Source organism: Buteo buteo, chromosome 20 (genome assembly GCF_964188355.1).
Source record: "Buteo buteo chromosome 20, bButBut1.hap1.1, whole genome shotgun sequence".
In the NCBI taxonomy this organism is placed as follows: Eukaryota; Metazoa; Chordata; class Aves; order Accipitriformes; family Accipitridae; genus Buteo; species Buteo buteo.
Window position 1 is genome coordinate 5,883,389 of NC_134190.1, and position 18,980 is coordinate 5,902,368.

At 48.2% G+C, this 18,980-nt stretch overlaps 1 protein-coding gene across 1 annotated transcript; it reads right to left on the reverse strand.

The window, feature by feature from the left end:
* Positions 1 to 82: 82 nt before the first annotated feature.
* On the reverse strand, positions 83 to 4,356 carry SOX4 (SRY-box transcription factor 4). The gene has a single exon (XM_075052094.1). It carries the CDS (start codon positions 4,219 to 4,221, stop codon positions 2,869 to 2,871), a length of 1,353 nt encoding a protein of 450 aa, XP_074908195.1. The 5' UTR covers positions 4,222 to 4,356; the 3' UTR covers positions 83 to 2,868.
* Positions 4,357 to 18,980: the final 14,624 nt, after the last annotated feature.

Consider the following 18,980-nt stretch of genomic DNA (forward strand, 5'->3'; position numbering starts at 1 on the left):
AAGGCAGCGCTGCCGGGGGGGCGACAAAAACCCACCCGGAGGGGACCGGGGACGAAGCAATGATGACAAGAGCAGCCCAGTGTTAGGGTTCAGTTCCAGCTGATTTTATTTCCTTCCCGAAGAAAAAAAAACCAAAACAAAACCAAAAAAAAAGAAAAAACCAAACCAAAACAAAACAAAAAAACAAAACAAAAAAAAAGAGAGGTTATTTACAGAAGGTATATCAACAATCTGACAGGCAGTGAACTTGACATGGTTAGCTGGCATGATCTTTTTTTTTTTTTTTTTTCCCTCCTTTCCCAACGTTGCGTTGTGGGTGATCGTTAGACAAAAAAAAAAAAAAAAAAAAAAAAAAAATTCTACACAGCATATTGCACAGGATGGATGACCAAAAAAAGAACAAAAAAGAACAAAAAAAGTTAAACCCTTAACGGAACCACCTCATTAGGCAGACGTCCTAGTGCCTGTCATGTTATATTAACATACATAAACACACAATCTTCTTTTTTGCTTATTATAATACAGACTTAAATGTACAAAGATGTTTTCACTTTCTTCATCTTAAACACAACAGCTATAAACCTGAATACATATGCTATCATCATGCCATAAGAGACTAAAACAATTATATTTAGCGACAAGTAGAAAGGATTAAATAGTCAAATACAAGAATGAAAAACGCAGTACATAGTGTCGCGAACTCAAACCGGCATTTAGATAGATCCAGTGGTTTAAACGGCACGTTTTTGCTTCTAAAAAAAGTGCAAAAAGATGTGGTTTACAAGTTAAAGGTACAGGATCCCTTCTGTGTAAATGCACCAGTCGCTTTACTTCATTTCGGGACAGGTTTCTCCCCAAAACGGTAGCATACAGTGTATACGCCTCAGTCTTTCCCCTTCCCCTCGGGCCCCCCCCCGTCCCCCCGTCCCCTGCCGCCCCCTCCCCCGGCGAGGCGGGGGGTGCGGAGCGGGCGCTGGCGGCGAGGGATGCTGTCACTTTAAGATGCCTGCAGATTGGAGTGTAAACATGGACAAAATAGGGGCTGATTCGTGGGTGGGTGAGAGTGTGAGTGAGCGTGAGAGCGCGCACACGCGTGGGAGATACTAACCAGCGGCCCTGCTGTTAAAATCAGGAAATCCAAACAGCGATTTACACCGATTTACACCCCCTTTATATATTTTTTACAAAAATACACTGAGAAAATAATCAAACGTTTTCATCTCTCTTCTCTTTTTGTTTTTAAAAGTGTCAAAAGTCTACATTTAAATATAAAAAATTAAAAGTTAAAACTCTAGCCCTTCAGTGAAGGAGACATAAAAATGGTGCGGGTAACAACGAGAACTACCAAAAAAGGACAAAGGAATACAAGTCAAAAATGTTTGGCCAGTATAAATACGTCCACTTATAAAATGGCATCCGATTACATTTACAAGGAAAAAAAACCAAAAAAACCCAATACGAGGATGGAGCATCGGTGAGAAAAAACAGTCTTTTCATTTACAGCTATAAGGAACAAACACATACATACTCTGAGAAAAAATTTGGTCCTGAATTTTCTTTTTTTAAAGTCCAGCACAGATTTGAGTTGCGTTTGAATCCTTTAAAGAGTTAAGAATGAAAAAAAGCTGGTGATATTTTTTGTAGGAATCAAACATAGCGCCATCTATCTGCTTTTATATTATCCTAACACTATTTTTTTTAAACTGTTCAACAGTCTTACAGAAATCTTAAAAAGATAGACAGGATAACATGCTATATTAAACCCCACCAGTGAAATAATCCAACACCATCACGATTCTGAGTAAGAAGAAAAAAACTACTTTTTTTTTTTTTTTTTTTTTTTTTAGTATTTTCGGGTTTTTTTTTGCAAAAGCCATCGCCCTCCATTTCCCCTGTACCACATCATGACAGAAACTGTTCCCATTCCGTCTCTGTTGCAAAAAGAAGTTTTCAGCGTTCTTGAAGTTTCGGCCTTATTTTTTTTTTCTCTACATATGACATAAGGTGACTGAGAAAAGCGCTGCCGCCACCTCATCTGTACGTGCAAATCCGTTTCAGTTTATTATTATCTTCCCCCCACCGTATTTCCAAGACAGCTCCCAAGTGTAAGTCTGGCTCTTCTCCTCTTAACTAGGATCTCAGTCCAGCTCCATCCGCCTCCTCCTCCTCCTCCCATCATCGTCGCCTCCTCTCACCGCAGAAGAAACCGGGACGGGATTCCTCCCCCCAAAACGTGAACCTTGCAAGGGCTTGGGTGGGTATTTTTTTTTTTTCCTGTTTGGTTGGTTTTTTTCTCCTTTTTTTTTTTTTTTTCCTCCAAGCAGTTCTGATCGCTCTTTCACACGAAAAGGGCGAATGCTCAAGACATCCAGTGCGCGCTCAGCACAAGGCATCGCTCCCCCTCCTCGAGTCGTACAAAGTGGGCAACAACAAAGAACCCAGAGGTGTGTGTGTGTGCGGTTGCCCCCCCCCCCCGCTCCTTCCCCCCTCCTGTCTCTCTTTTCGGGAAAAGAAAAAGGGAAAAGGAAAAAGCCAGCGTTTCGCTCCCGCCAGTCTCTGAAAAAGCAAACGTTCAGGCTCGTCTCTGGGCTGGGGGGGGGGTGCGGGTCCGTCTCCAGCCGGAGGAAGGTGGGGGGGCTGATGGCCCCTCTGCGAGGAGAGAGCGATCCCGCTCCCACCGCCGCTCTCCCCGAGCGCAAGAAGCAGTCTCACCGGCCCCTTCCCAGCAAAGAACAAAAAAAAAAAGAACACCCCCCCCCCCCTCCTCGCCAAAACCCCAACCCAAACCCAGAAAGAAAAGCGCCCGGGGGGGGGGGGACGAGTCCTGCCGCGTCTCTGTGCCTCCTCCAGCGGGGCCCGGCTCTCGCCTCAGTAAGTGAAGACCAGGTTGGAGATGCTGGACTCCAGCCAGTCCCCCGAGATCATCTCACTTACCTCCGGCGTGCAGTAGTCCGGGAACTCAAAGTGCGAGCCCGAGCCGGGCTCGAAGTTAAAATCCAGGTCCCGGTCGAGAACCGAGGAGCTGAAGCTACCCAGGGACATGCTCTCAAAGCCGGGGCTGGGGTTGAGGTCCAAGAGGTCGTCCTCGAACTCGTCGTCCGACGAAGAGGAGCCGGAGGAGGAAGAGGAGGAGGAGGAGGAGTGGGAGGACGCGGAGGAGGAATGCGCCGTCGAGGGGGCCGGCGAGGAGGCGCGCAGGCTGGTGTAACTGCGGTGGTCCGAGGGCGAACCCGAGCCGGAGCCGGAGGGCGAAGGGCAGGCGGCCCCGCCGCCGCAGTCCCCGTCGGGCCGGCCCGCCCCGCCGCTGCCCCCTTCCTCGTACAGGCTCAAGGGGTCGCCGGCCTCCGCCGAGCTGCTCAGCGTGGGGCTGCCGGGCACCGCGCCCCCGCCGCCGGGGGAAGCGGAGGAGGAGGAGGCGGCGGCGGCGGCGGCCGCCTGCCCGCTCCCGAAGATGTAAACCCGCTTCAGCTTCTTCTCGGCCAGCGCCTTGCCGGGCCCCGAGGGAGCGCCCGCCGCCCCCCGGGGCTTGTACAGCGCCTGGTGCTCGGGCGGCAGCAGCGCGGCCGGCGGTTCCCCGGGGAAGGGGGCGGCCTTGCCGCCCCCCGCCGCCGCCCCCGCCGCCGCCTTGCCGTGGGGTTTGCCGCCCGCACCGCCGCCGCCGCCGGCCGCGGGGGAGGGCTTGGAGGAACCGCCGCCGCCGCCGCCGCCCTTCTTCGGGGCGGGCTTGGCGGGGGCCGCGGAGCCGGCGGGGCCGCCCCCGCCCCCGGCGCCCTTGTCCGCCTTGTCGGCGGGTTTGGCGGAGCTGTTGTTGCCCGACTTCACCTTCTTCCTGGGCCGGTACTTGTAGTCGGGGTAGTCCGCCATGTGCTTGAGGCGCAGCCGCTCCGCCTCCCGGATGAAGGGGATCTTGTCGCTGTCCTTGAGCAGCTTCCAGCGCTTGCCCAGGCGCTTGGAGATCTCGGCGTTGTGCATGTCGGGGGACTGCTCCATGATCTTCCGCCGCTCGATCTGCGACCACACCATGAAGGCGTTCATGGGCCGCTTGATGTGCCCGCTGGGCGTCTTGCACCAGCTGGGGTCGTCCGCCTTACCCCCCGTCGAGGCGGTGGAACCCGGCGTCGGGGAGGAGGCGATGCCCAGCTCGATGCCGGCCCCGGAGTCGGAGGTCTCGGCGGCCAGCAGCGCCTCCGTGTTCTCCGCCGTGTTGGTCTGCTGCACCATCGCGGCGGGGGGGGGCGGCTCGCCGGGGCTCAGCGCCGCTCCGGCGCGGGGCAGGGAGCGCAACTTCTTCCTCTTCTTCTTCTTCTTCTCACAGCGGCACCGGGGTCGCGCAGCCCCCCGCGGCCGCGCCCCCGCTCCCCGCACCGCTCGTACTTCCACACCGGCGCCTCGTCCCCGGCGGCGCGGTCCTCTCCCCCTCCAGGCGGCGGCGGCGGCGGGGCCGCCGGCGGTCAGACGGAGTTTCTGCAAAAGCAGCGCCGCGAGCCGCCCGTCCAAGTTTGGCTTTTTGGGGTTTTTTTGTGGTTTTTTTTTTTTTGTTTTCCTCTCGGGGCGTTTTGGGCTGGTTTGGTTGGTTGTCTTTCTTTTTTTTTTTTTTTTCTTTTTTTTTTTTTGGAGGGGCGGGGGGGTGTCGGTCTGCTTTTTTTCCTCACCACCACCTCGGGTCTCCCCCCTCCCCGAAGCAGCTGGTCCAGTTCACAAGTGCTTTCCGCCTGCCTCCGGCGTTTCAGGAGAGTCTCTCAGCGCTGGGCACGGCCGCGGAGGGACCGGGGGGACGAGGGGTGGGGGGGGGGGGGGCAGGCGGCGCGCCCCCCAAACCCCGAAAACCCCGGCTCCAGGACTCGTGGTGGCGGGGTCGGCGGCCAGGAGTTTGTGCAGGTAGGATTTGGCAGTTGCGAGGTACCGAGCGAAAAGAAAACCCCTCGGAGTGGGGGAAAAAAAAAGGGAAAAAGGAAAAAGAAGGAAAAAAATAATAATAATGATGGAAAAAATCCCCGGGAAAAAAAAAAAAAAAAAAAAAGAAAAGCGCTCGTGCATGAACGAGTGTGTACGTCCCCGGCAGGAAGAGCGGCGAGCCGGCCGCCCAGCCCCGTCCTCCTTCTCCTCCTCCTCCTCGGCCGCCGGTCGTGCCGCTGCCGCTGCTCCGCGCCCGCGGAGCCCCGCGGAGCGCGCGCCGCCGCCGCCGCCGCCGCCCCCCCCCCCGGCCGCCCCGGCGCCGGGCGCTGCCCCCCGCCCGCCGCGCTCCGCCGGCTGCAGCTGAGAGCGGACCCCGCGCCCGCCCCGCGCCCCTTTTATCCTTTCGCCAACCCGCCCGGCGGCCAATGGGACGCTGTATCCAACGCCTCCGCCGTGCCAAGCCCCTCCCACCGCGCCCCGATTGGCGGCCGCCTCGGCGCCGGTAATAATGGCCGCGTGCAATGAGAAGCGCCCGCGCTGACCTCATTCCCGGCGGCGGGGCGAACTTTTTTTTTTAAAAGGGGCAGCGAGGGGCAGGCCCCGCGCGCCGCCCCGCGCCCCGCCGCGCACGTGCCCGCGCAGGCACCCCCCCCCCCCATCCCCCCACCCCACCTCACCCACCCCCTCACCGCGCTCCTCCCTCCCTGCCGGGGAAAAATTAGGAAATCGGCAAAAATCATCGTCACACAAATCATTAAAAAAAAAAAAAAAAAAAAGGGGGGACACACACACACACACACCTGCCCGCACAAAAGGGACGGAGTGTGACGGAAGGGGGGCGTCAGCACTCGAGAAGCGGCCGCGAAGGGTTTTGCCGTCACGCACGACCCGCCTCCCCCAGGCAGTTGGAGGTGAGCGGCGCCGGGGGGGGGGGCACCCCGAGAGAAAATGCGGGGATTTGGTGTTTCATCTCATTTTCCAACCCCCTCCGCCCTGCCGTGAGCGATAGTGAAGAAAAACGGGGCGGCCGCTGAAGGCCTCCGCGGCATCAAACCTCCCCCCCCCCCGCCCAAGCCCATAATACTCAGGTAAAAGGGGATGGTAAGGCCATAAAAAAAAAAAAAAGAGAGAGAGAGAAAAAAACCAGTGTTACTGCCCGAAGATTCCTCACCTCATTCAATCAGGCCAGGGACCGAAAAGGCTGTTGGACAAAACAGCTGTAAAAATTTTTGCTCCACACACCACCAGTTCAAAACACTTTTTAAATCAGGAAGAAAAAAAAAAAGGTTGGAAACAGCTGAAGTGTCTAAGAAAGAGGTCTAAAAATAAGTTACACGTTTTTGCAAGAAAACTTATGGTCGGATCCTTTAGCAGGGTTTCAGAACAAGCTTTGAATATTAAGATCCCACACTGGGCTCAAACTATTACACTCAAGTACTGAGAAAAAAAACCCCTGAATTCCCAGTATCTCCCTAGGCAGGGCACCTCCGTTACTGAGAGTGTTTACCAAGATACAACGTAAATTATTGCTCTGCTTGCAAAAATAATAGATTGTTTCCTCCGGTAAGCTTTGGGATAAAATACTGCTTTCTGCTGGGTTGACGACACCCGGTGACATCAGTGGAGTTTCTCACCTTTCACACTTTGTGAGAAGTAAATCACTCGCTGTTTTTCCCCCCGCAACCCCAAAGCTAACATCAAATCTGTTCCACCGTATACCACCAGCACGGATGGAAACGGAGGCTGGCAGCGGTTTTGGTGTCAGGAGTAAGTATGGGGTTTATTTACACTCTCGGTATTCATGTGCTGCAGTGTGAAAAACCGGGACTGGGAGCAGCCAGTAGCTTCTGGCTGCTCCACCTGTTAGCACGGGATCCAAAAGGATTTCACCCCCCCGACTACCATATTTTACATACAAATATCAGTTTGTTTAAACTACAAAGCAAGTAAAAGATTCTCACGTTTCTAGACGCAGGTTAAAGCAGAACAAATAAAAGCTAAACCGATAGGCAGAGACATAGGAAGAAAAAGCTTTAGGGAAGCTTTTCACTCAGTTGTGTTACGGTGCGCGAGGTCTTGACCGCCATGAATAAAAATTAACTCCAGGTGAGTTGTTATCTTGATGAAAGCAGTCACGTCGATTTAATCTTGGTTCAAAAAGCATGTGTGTGGGATGGACAGAAGAGTATTATTTCCTGAATGAAAACTTCACAAAAGCGCAATTTAGAACTGCTTAATAAAGCAATTGTAAGAACACGATGTGAAACTCTATAAAAGCATTTTACTACAATTTCTTGGCTGTTTCCTCGAAGTTAATTGCTTCCACCCCTAATCCTCCAGTGCTGGACTGAAAGTGCTTTCCAGCTCCCCAAATTTTTAAGCCTAGGTGTAAAGCGTGAGCGTTCAGCTTCCATCTCAAGCGCAGTTTTAAGAGCCTTGGCAAGGGTTCTCCACGTTTTACTACTTAAAAAGCCTCGAAACTTCAGTCTCCCTCCTGCAGGCTTTGTGAGGCCGGGGGTGCGGAGAGGGACGCGAGGTGGCAGCGCTGAGCCTCGTCTGCCAGACGTGGGAAAACGCGGAGCTCTCGAACCCGGGATTTTTTTTTTTAATTACTATTCTTATTTTTTCCCCCCCCATGGTTTTACTGAGCAGTAAAGCGCTGCAAGTTTCGGACCGAAAGTCAGCAGGTTTGTGTAAAAGACACACTCCCCTGTACGCCGCCGAAACACTTTGCCACTGGCCACCAACCTCCCCGGGGGGATTTAAGGGCACGGTCATTACTAACACCCTGCTCACACTTACTGGGTGCGAACTGGGACCTCCAGTTCCCCTCGCACGTGGGGCAGGAGACCTCGTTCCGAGACAAACCCCCTGCCCAAGCCTGCAGCAGCGCTGGGCGCTACGAGCGCCCATTCAGGCTTTTCTGTGTCCATCAGACCGCAGTCCGGTTAAAAAGTCTTAAGAACCCGCAGATTTAGCACCGCACCGGATTATTTTTTTTATTTTTTTTTTTTTTGGTTTTTCCTTCCCCCCTCCCTTCTCCCCCTTAAGCCGAGGATTACAACCGCTCGGTCTTATTCAGCTGCAGCCCTCGCGGTCGATCTTTTTCCACTCCCCCCCCCCCCAGCTCTTGCTTCGGAGCCGGCTCCGGCTTGAGTTTTGCGGGAGGCGAACCCCTCCCTCCCGCCCAGCGTGTCCCCGCACGCCCGGCTCGGCACCCCCAGCTCCGGGAACCTCCACCGGCCGCCTTTTACCCCTGCTCTGGCCAGCTCCCCCCCCTCAAGCCCCCCTTGCAGGGGATACCCGCACCGCCCGCAGCCGGGGGGGTGATGGGGGGGGGTGCCTGGCAGCAGGGGGAGCCTCTCCGAGCCGCCCCCCTCCGCGGAAAACCCGCTGCGGGGTCCCCGCGGGACTGAACACGCGTGGGGCGTGTTTGCTTGCAGGTAAAAAAACGCCCCCCCCCCCCCCCCCCCGCCCCGGGGCACGTCCTGAGCAGTGATGCCAGCGGGTCATTTAGTGACCCGTGAGGAACTGGTGTGGCTAATTAAGGTGATTCCTGGGACATCTTACTTTTCCTTAAAAATACCCCCCCCCAAACCTGTATTACTGTAGAGTGTTTTTCTGCCTGCGACCGAACTTCACCTCCGGAACATACATTTTGCCTTGACATTCTGCGCCCCATTTTAAATAGGCATGTTGGGGTGATTTTAGCCTTCTTGAATTGCAAACGGCAAGGCCACAGCAGAGGGATGCTGCTGAAGAACACCTTCCCCACCATCTTTCTCTTGCCTGTTTTGATCTGAGGAGAACGAAGTTGATGAGATACTTGCCGTTACAGGGAAAAAAGCCCTGGCTTTTGAAATAACACGACGATAGCAAACACGCACGATCAAAGAAGAGCGTGCCTCAGGATCAGAGGTGTAAACTGAGACGTGGAAGTGGGCCCTCCTCCTTCGTCCTGTTCGCAAGAAGAAAACTCCGCTGTACAATTGCATCACTCTGATTCACAGAGTACCTTTATTCGCCGTGATTCAAGAATGCTTTGAACTCTCCCCGATAGCTTTGTGGAAAAGAACTTTTATTACTGGGAAGTGTTTTATAGAGGATATTGTTTACTTAGGAGTGAAAATCTGTTGCCTGAAGTTGCATGGTAGTGTTTCCTTCAAAACAATATATTCCCTTACATTTTACTTGAATACAAACCTTCGCATAGATACCTAGTGCTCGTTACGAGAACGCCGAGACATTTCTAGCTCGTTTACTACAATAAGTAGGTAAGAAGCCATTGGCGTATACATATGTATATTAATTCAGATACTAATCACTTATATGGAAATGTTTGGTTTGGGAAGGCAGAAGCACCTCTCCAGAGATTTTTAATAAGAAAATATGATAATGCCTTCTATGCTTTATCCACTTTGGTGACTTTTTAAGTTCAAACTTGTTCTCTAAGAATAACACAACTTCAAAAAGCTCTGTTTTAAAAAAAAATAAAAAAGAAACTTGGAAAACACATTGTTTGCATTTACTTAAAAGGAGAATTGCAACCCCTACCCAATCCTGTAAGATTTTGTAAACTTTTTTTTTTACAGCTTCATACGAGAAAAGCTTTTCCTTCGTTTTAGAAGCTCTTTTGGCAAGCCTTTTCTGCAAAGTGAAAAGCACCGTAGCCACAAGGTTGAAGAGGAATTACCGCTCTGCTGCATATGTAGCAGCAGATTGCATATTCATGAGCTGCAGCTGCCTTGAAGGCCACCCCACGAAGGGTCGCCCAAGAGGAGAGCCAGCCGAGGGGAGCAGCCGCTGCTGGCAGGGCTGAGCCTTCCTCCCTGCAAGAGGATTAGGGAAGGAGCGCCCCGCTCCTTCGGACCACCGCGCTTTTTGACCGTGCTCCCCCGTTCTGCCCCTCGCCCTCCCTCCCAGCCATCTGTACTGGTCCTTCCTGCTTGCTCTCACCTTCCCCTGCCTTCTCCTACAAGTTCGTCGTTACCGCCCTCCTAACGTTCAGCTCATCTTTTCCTGCCATCGCCACGAACGAGCACACAGCTGCAAGAAGGCAGTTCGGCAGAAGCCCACATAGTACCGAGAATGAAGTAATATTTCCGCCCGCTTCCACAACATCATGATGTCACCCAGGCTTCAGCATCGTTGATAAGACGGAGCTACAAAACCACTCTGCATTGAATTGAATTCGGGTTGTTTTTAAAGATCATTTAGTGCATGCTATTTAATTCAGTGTACCAATGACTTCTTGTGTGAAGCAAAATGTTGCTCATACCTAGTACTCCTGGGAAAGAGTAATCCCTGTGCACATAGGAAAAAGAATTCTTCTAAAATTTAAGTCTTAGCGTTTAACTTGTTTCTTGCGAGACCATTTCTTGAGCGATATATTCAAGGTAACTAAATAATAACAATAAAAAAGATCTTGCACAGGATTCATCACAACTGTTGGTTTTGTTGGTTTTTTTTGTAAACTCTGGGTTAGTCATGGACATTTATCCGCAGGATCCAACTCTAAGTAAAGAAAATTCCTTCGGCAACCCGCGTCCAGTTGGGGTTATCCACGTGCTCTAAGGTGGTTCTGGCAGAGGTAGACAAACCCTGGAGCAGTATCTGGCTTTTGACTCACCAGAAAACTGTCACTCAGGCAGACCCAGGGTTGGCGTGTAAGCTTTCTGGAGGCTTTCTGCAGAGACTCCAGAAAAGCCCGTCATCAAATAATGCTGTTTACTGTTCAGAACAGAACGGTGGAGGTAATAACTGTGATTATTTTAAATGTCTTTCATTTTAGGATCTCCTGAGGCATGGAAATTACTGCGGCTAACACCAGCAATGTCAAGCCATTAAGATTGGTCTTAAGAGTGGCCTATCATTTTCTGATATTTCAACTTCAGACAACGTTTAGTGTTTTTTATCATAAAATTGCCTTTGTACTCAAAAATTCACACCCTTCATTCAGCCCTGTAGTGTTCAGACTTAACGGATAAATTTCTGTCAAAAAACTTTTACCTAACTTAATTTTTCTGATTTTGTGTTTCTGATGCACAGGTCAAAAAAGCAGGTTCTGGTGGGAAGAGGCAAAATACATTTTAATCTAAATCAAATGAGAAAAAAAGGTAGTTTTCTTACCTTTTTTTTTTTTTCCTTTTGTGCTCAGGACAAATACAAGTCTGGCTTTCTTCCTGGTTTCCTTCCATATAATTGTTCTTAATGATGGTAGTGGTGTGACAATTAGTAAGTTTTTTTTGTTTGGTTGGGTTTTTTGAATCCTTTTCTGAATAGATTGCTCAAGTGATACCAATCTGTACTTTCCAGGGTCTGTTCTACAATCTCTGTCACCTACCTTGCTTATGCTGCTTGTGCAGAATAAGGTTACTGGTTTAATATTAAATATGAATATTTATTTTTTAAAAAAAAGTATATTTTCAAAAGCTTGTTTTCTCTAAGAATTATAGCTTTTTTTAACAGAATGTCAGAAAAGGGTGGTAGAGTTCTACACTAGGCCATGTAATCCTGATCTAGCTGTCACACTCAAGAAGCGTATATATGAGTAATCTCAATGTGCAGGTGTGCTCAAGTGAGGCAGGATGTCTGAATTTGCATTGCTTTATAAAGTCTATATTGAAGCTTGATTAGTTGCTCTCAGAAGTAACAAACTGTCTGTATGGAACCTCAGGAAGCTAGAATATTATACACTGTTTCATAGGACAAGAATCAGGCATTTTCCATGCACTATTCCAAAATTTTAATCCTCAGTTCGTGTTTCACCAATACACAAAGTCTGGTGTCTTATCTAAGTATCAGAAATGAATTTAAAAAACCTGAACTGTTGAATTGTGCCTTATAAAACTACTGATTTATCGAATATTGTATAAGGGGATGCTAGTGTACAGTAATTTTGTGGATTATAAATATAGTAGTTGAAAAATATCACACTCCCGCTAATCAAAGCTCTTCTGTAGAAAGATTATCTGCTAAACGGCCCTCAGTTTGGTTTATCAGGACCACCTTTGAAATTTGAGGCTTAAATCTTGTTGATGTATCAGAAAACATCCCTGTATTCAGGAAAGACTATACACATCCAATTAGTCTATTCTTACTCCCATTTCATTTGAAGAAAAAAAAAAATCTTTATTTTAACGCCTGGCTGCAGGATGATTTCCCCAAGTTACTAGTCTGCTCAGAAGTATTAATAAGCAATGCTATTAGATACCAAAGAGGATGCTTTAAGATGGCCTTACAACCCAAGTATCTCCCGGGTAACACAGAAAGTTGGCATTTAGACCAAATTTGCCCAGTCTTCATCGCACCTGTTTCCCCCAGGAGCCTGAGATGACCCACTCCTCCGTGCACTCGTCCTCTAACTGGTCTTTGTGGAGACTCCGAGGTGGAAGGTAACGGTACCGGGGGGGTGGGTGGTTGCTGCAACATACCCACAGACCGACTGTTTTAACCTCGGGGCTCGAAAAAACACGTGTGCCCCAAGGAGGTGGTGGTGGGGGCTGAGGCACGCACTTTGTCTCAATGCAGATCTTATGGTTTTCCTCGTGCTCTCACCCCTGTGACACAAAGTGCCTCCTCGTGCCTCCGCCGGCGTGGGACGGCAGTTCTGGGGTTCCCCGCGTAGATGTTTTGCGCGGGGTGGAAGTAACCAGGATACAAGACTGCATCTTGTGTGTCTTGTACCTGCTAAGTAATGTTCATTCCGGAGGGGTGTGACTGTCAGGGAACGTCTCTGAGGCACCGCTGCATGTTGCTGATACGAGCACAAGCATATGCACAAGCATTGTGCTGAAGACTTCTGTGTATGATCTTTTCTCCCTGTATATATAAAAGGGGGAAAAAAAAAAATCACTGGGAGAAACAAATAGTCAGACCACTGGGGAAAAAGCCAGTGTTTAGACTACAGAGCTAAAAAAGACAGAAGAATATCAAGTTCCTACAGAAACAGACACTGGAGACGCTTGCTTTTTCAGGATAGATGTACACCGCAGACTGTGGCGTAGTGTAAAAATACCTGAGCTAGCTGTCAATGAGCCGTCTTAGGTACCAGAAACAATTGCAGGTGCTTTCCGGCTTTCACCCTTGATTTACGTGTCCCACCAGCTGTGACTCAAGGGTGGCTCCAGTTCTCCAAGGTATTTCTGCAGCGGCCGGGCATGGGCTGTGGTGCAGGTACGCCTTGCCCTGCTCTCGTCCCGCTGCTCCCCCATGCGCAGCTCCGCTCCCAGCTCCTTTTGGGGACGAAGGCTCTGCGAGGCAGGCGCCAGCAGCCTTTTGGCTCCTTTGCATAGTTTCACCAGCCCACAGCTTTTCATGCCTCGAGCTTTCTGCTTCCCTGCTCTCAGCCTCGGCGTTGCTGTAATACAACTTCTGCGCTAATTTGCTTTTAATCACGTAAAGGCAATTTAAACAGCGTTCACCCAGCACATAACTCACATTCAGTCCAACCTTGCAAAAATTTCCCCATGGGAAGTTTATTGATTTCATCTTCAGAATCACATGGAGCAAGTGAGCAGATAAATTGCCCACCTACTGATGAAGATAAAAATCATCCCTCATTTAAACTATCTCAAGTAATCTATTTTTGTTTTTCCATTTTCTTCTCCTAGAAATATAATACCATCTTTACTGCTATAAATGGAAGAAGCTCTGCTGTTCTTACATAGATATACGCTGATGTATTTTGTAATCTTATATACTTCATATCTATATTCAGTAACTGAGATTTCAAGATGCTTGCTGCTGTACATCCTGGTGTTAAACGGGCTTGAAGCTGCTTCTCAGAAAAGCTCAACATGTAATGCCAGAATTATTGCAAACTAGGGGAGCAGAAGTGGTGTCTGACCGCTCTTTGGATTGTTCACAGATTTCTAAGCAAATCCAGCCATGAAAGGATATCTGACACCCGACTATCTCACAGCCATGCTGAGCCTTCAACTCAGACATTTGACTGTATTTACAATTTTTTGCCTGCAATTGTTCTTCTTTCGGAATGCAGGGCAACAGCACTATATTAAGCGCACACTGACAGGAGCAGTGGAATCTGTCGTTTAACGAGGGCTGTAATATTGCATGCGTACATAAACTGGCTGCCTGTGATACGGCATTATTCAAACGAGAGGCTTGCGTAGCTGACACCTACTGTCATTTGTAACAAGGACAAATTACAGCACAGGTACGTTTTCAGCAAGATGGTAGAGCAGCCTTTCAGGTTTAGTTAATACAGTAAAGGATAGTACCTAGCTGGTGTAAAAAAAAACCAAACCCGCATATTCAGAGTGCTCCTTATTTACCATTCTGGTTTTCAATTCTTCAAATCGACTTGTGAGCATGCGGTCCGGTTGCACACTTGGAAAGTCTGCCCAGGGCTGGTGATCCTCCAGACGCCTCTCCGCCAGCACTGCTCAGTAGCATCGTCCCCCGACAAAGCAGGAAAGGTTCCCGCTGGTTTGGGGAGCGGTACCCCGCTGTCCCGCTCCGGGACAGTCGCCCACCAGCTCACGGCACTGCCTTGCCGCAGAGCAGAGGGGAACTAACCGGGTGCTGCCCACCCCTCGCCCAAAAATCAGGTTTGCTGCCCGGCAAGATGCTCAGCTGCAAAAACCAGGTTTGCTACCCGGCAAGATGCTCAGCTGCCCTCCCTGGGGAGACATCAACCCCAGCAGCGATGTGGGGAGCAGGAAAGCAGCTCGAGGAGGGGGGGGGCTGCTTTTTTTTTGGGGGGGTGCCAGAAATTTTGCGCGCCTCGGTCTGTGTGACAGCCCCACGCTGCTCTTCGCAGCCGCCCTCTGCTTCCCGGCGTTTTGACGCCCGCTCCTGACTAGGCAAAGCGGCATCTGAACGCCACGCGTGCAATGAGCCTCCTCTTTTGTGTGTGGTTTTTCTAGCCTAAAAATAAAGGGAGCTGTTACTCAGGAGCTGTTGGTGACTCCCTCAACTTATGAGGGTATGTTAACTTATATTTATATTATATTTTTGTTCAAAACCATAGAAAGTCTCGCAAGGCCTTTGCAGTCCTGAAGGCAATTTCATTAGAGAGTGCTTTTCCTTTCTCTCTCTCCATCGGAAAGGAACACGTTCAGATGACTTGTTCTGTCCACGCTGGTGAGATACAGTTTCATTTATTCAACTTACTCCTTCTCTCTTTTAAAGCAGGAAAACACCGGAGCAAACTTTGCACAAACGCAAAAAACAAATCTGCTGCATACAAGTTTTTCCTTATTATTTCCTCTACTATTTACCAAAGGAAAAAAACCCCACCCCACCACCAGCAGTTACTCTGCATTTATCACAGTGACTAGTAGAAAGCATGTGATTCTTATGGTAAGCAGCAATTTACAGATGGCCAGGTGCAATCAACATATCTAATCTTATCATGCATTTGTTTTATTCGCAGCTGCAACAGTTGGTGTCAGTTAATAGGTTACCAACCATGAAGTATATTTATTTCCTTTTATCCTGCTTCGGGGCTACAGAGTGATTTGTAAACTGTCCTAGCTGTTGAATTTACATTTAATTTTTGTGTGCGTGGCTTTTTTGTTATTTAGTTTGTGTCACTTAGGAAGAAAATGAAAACGTCTTTCAGAGACTCCATTTTGTTTTCATTTGATCCACTTCTTTTTCTAGGGATTTAGAAACTTTATAACCATGTGTTTGCTCTATGGGTTTCTAATCTAAAGTAGAACACAAGTTATTTGTCAGGTATAAATTTGGGTTGGTTTTTTTTTTTTTTTTAAAGAATGATTTATCATTGATGAGGGCTCAGTTTTACCTTTTTAGTTCCATCAAGTCATGTGGTGGATTCACTATGAGCCCTTCCAAATCAAATAATCAAACACAATCTGTATAAGCTGAATTTTAAACAGTGGTCATAAAAAGTATTACATTTTCTTCTTAGCTTTATAGCTCACACTCTGGATATGATAGATAGATAGAGAGAGAGCAGTAAACCAACCACATAACTTCCAAAGCTCTCCATATTCCAGTACAAAATTAAAGAGCCTGTTTAAAATAAATGTATTTAGTTAGTCCTTACCAATGAGTCTTTTCCAGTTTTTGTAATGAAGTGACAGTCTCAGTCATGTCATTTTTTTGCTTTCACTTACATTAAGACCACTCTATGTTAGATAAAGAGTGATGCAGTAATAATTCCTCTGTAACTCACATGCTTATATATATTTTGCTTACATGTATCTTCAAATCTCCGTCCCAACAAAAGGACTTTTAATAGTAAAGAGTACAGCTATTAGCACATGTCAGTCAGGTATTCTTGAAAGTAATGGAGTTGCACATGTTAGTGACAAAAAAAGAGAAATAAAGAGAAAAGAATCTCAGATTTTGATCCTGGTTATGGTTTTAAAATGCATGACCAGCAGTGTCTTATCATTGGCACAGAGCAGCATATATGCATAGTAATTGGCAACTGTTAAATGTATGAATTTAATGGACCTGAACAAATAATTGCAGGGAATAATTTGCCTATTCAGATTAGCCCCCTTCTCTGCACACATTGTTTTGAGGTGGATTGCAATTCTCTCTGACTTTTTCTTCTGAATTATGTTGTCACTTTTTAACACATTTTTGTTGGTCTGATACTTAATCCTAGCGTTATATTTGCACTGCTGTATAAAACACTGAGAATAAGATCTTTGTTTAAAAAGCCTGTTAGTAGTTCTTCATAGACTGAGAATCTAAGAGGAAGGCTTTAAAACATTTTGTAATTTGATATAAATAATGACTGGACGCATGCCAAGATTTTGCTCAAACTGGCCTTTTTTCTCCACTGGCCTGACTTGGAAGGCTCTGGTGTTCACGCCCCTTCTTATTGCTCATCATATTATCGTAGGTGGGAAGACTCCTCCAGGTAAGGCTAAAATCTTTCCAGATATATCTACATCAGTTACTCTGTCACTGGAGTGGGAGACAGGATTATCCAGATTGAGTAATACATTGTAAAAACGTATGAATTTACAGTTAGGCAAATGAGGCCACAATAGGAATTTTTTAAGCTTCCAGCTTAGGGAGCTTTTGTTGTTGGAAGGTGAAGCTTCTGCCTTACCTGATTTACTTGCTAAATCTGAACTTAACTTTCAGAGACTGAATATTTGAATAGTTGACTGCTTACGCTTGGTTACACATGCTAATTCCAGCCTAAAGCAGAAGTCCCTAATGCATGTATGCACGTCTACCTGTTGTAACGTTTCGTACTTCGTACTAAGTGAGTTCACTCGCTGTCTGCACCGCGGAGTGGGGACGGGGCTGTATTATTCATTCAAAGGGGGAAAAATGGGTTTAGTCCTGATGGTTTTAAAGAAAACTCTCAAAGGCTGGGGGAAAAAGCCTGAATCTTCTCTTTAGCGAATCCTGCTCTTATCAGCAGCGAGGGCTAGAACGCGCTTTTCTTCTCTCCGGCTCTATCTGCAGTGCCCATCGATGCGATTTCGGTGTTGATACTAAAAACGGTTTTACTGCTGAGCAAAGCAAAGCAGAGAGAAGCAGAGGAGCAGTGTCCCATTTCGGTGCCGTGGCAGGGGGACGTTTAGGCAAACGCTGCTGTTCCCTGCCCAGGTCAGCCCGTGGAGCGGCCGACCCCAGGGAGAAGCTCGGGGCGCCGGAGGTTTCCATCAGCCGTGAACCAAAGGAAAACCAACTGCAAGAGTGCAGGAGCACCATGGCTCCCAGCCAGGCTGTTCCCCGCTGGAGACTCACCGTTTCTCGGGGGGACGGGGCAAGAAGTTGGAGTCTCCTGGTTCTCGTGACATCTGCTTGCTGACCGAGGCATGCATCTCAGCATTTTTAACACTCGGGTCATGTTTTCACTAATTTTTTTTTCTTTTTCTCCCAAAGCAAGGAGGGTGAGAACCTTCTGGTTTTTTGCCAAGCAAACACTGAGCTTCAGGCACCATCACAGTTCTCTCCGCATCAGGATTCTACGCATTTGCTTATTATATTATTATTTATGGCTGCAGCGGTCTGAAGACTTAGTAGAAAGTAATCCACTGAAGGAAGAGGTAGTCTTAGGAAGTGCAGGCTTCATACAGTTTTCTTCAGAAACGTAGGTGAGCGCACGGCTGAAATGGGTGCAACGTTGGAGAGACGTGCTGCTTGCAGGACAAACCACCAGGTACTAAAGTGCTTATCATCCCCTTCATGTCTGTCTACTCTTTTACTGCTCAAATGTGGGCAACTTTCTTATGTGAGACAATACTTCATAGGTGGGGTGTGTTATTTTTTTCTTTTGGTAAATAATAAGGAAACCTACCTGATGTATTCTCTAGGGAGTGTTCTATTTTGTTTTTACCTTTTGTAGTGCAGAGCATGGTTTGACTCCTAATATTGTGTAGTCAGTCCTCAAAGCCCATACTCCATTGTAGCAGCAGTGGTGACCTTGAACTCACCTGGCTTTCCTGTGCCATGAGTCTTTTGACTTTTGCCCTTTTACTGTAGGGACACAGGGGTGTTTTGGCCCTGGGAGTTCATCAGTTCAGAACTTACATTACTTATATTTGGTAATCTTCTCGAGTCAGTCTGAGGGCTTTCTGCAAATTTGCCAGTTTAGAACTTGAAATGGAATTGGATTAATTTTGCTTTTTAACGACTAAGCACACCATTATTTTAATAATGACAGTTCAGGCACCCAAGTAGTAATTATTCCTGACAGTCTACAGGTGAGCATATCCAGCTCAGAATACGTTACTAAACCTGTGTTCTGACAGACTTCAGAGCAAGTAAACGCAACTGCCTTTTTTTTACCCTCACGGAGTATGATTTTCTATTAAGGACTATTCCATTGAAGTACAGCACCTAGATTTGAGAAGCAACCTTCTGCCTCTTGGCTTGGCGGGGAGGTTTATGAGGAGGGGTAAGAGAAGATCTTTCCCTCCTTAATTAAGAGACACCTAGATTTTGAGCCTTAAAAAGAACGTTACCAGTCTCAGATGCTGCCTCTGAAGTAAATGGGCATGAACTTAAGCATTAGCCTCAGCTGAGGGAAGCGAGCGCTGTCCCTTGAAGGATGCAGGAACTTCACTTCGCATTCACGGCAAAACCTGTTCGAGAGAATCTGCTCCTCCTGACTCCGC

Excerpts from the sequence above, each read along its gene's own strand:
- SOX4 (XM_075052094.1), bottom strand. The coding sequence starts at position 4,221 with ATGGTGCAGCAGACCAACACGGCGGAGAACACGGAGGCGCTGCTGGCC.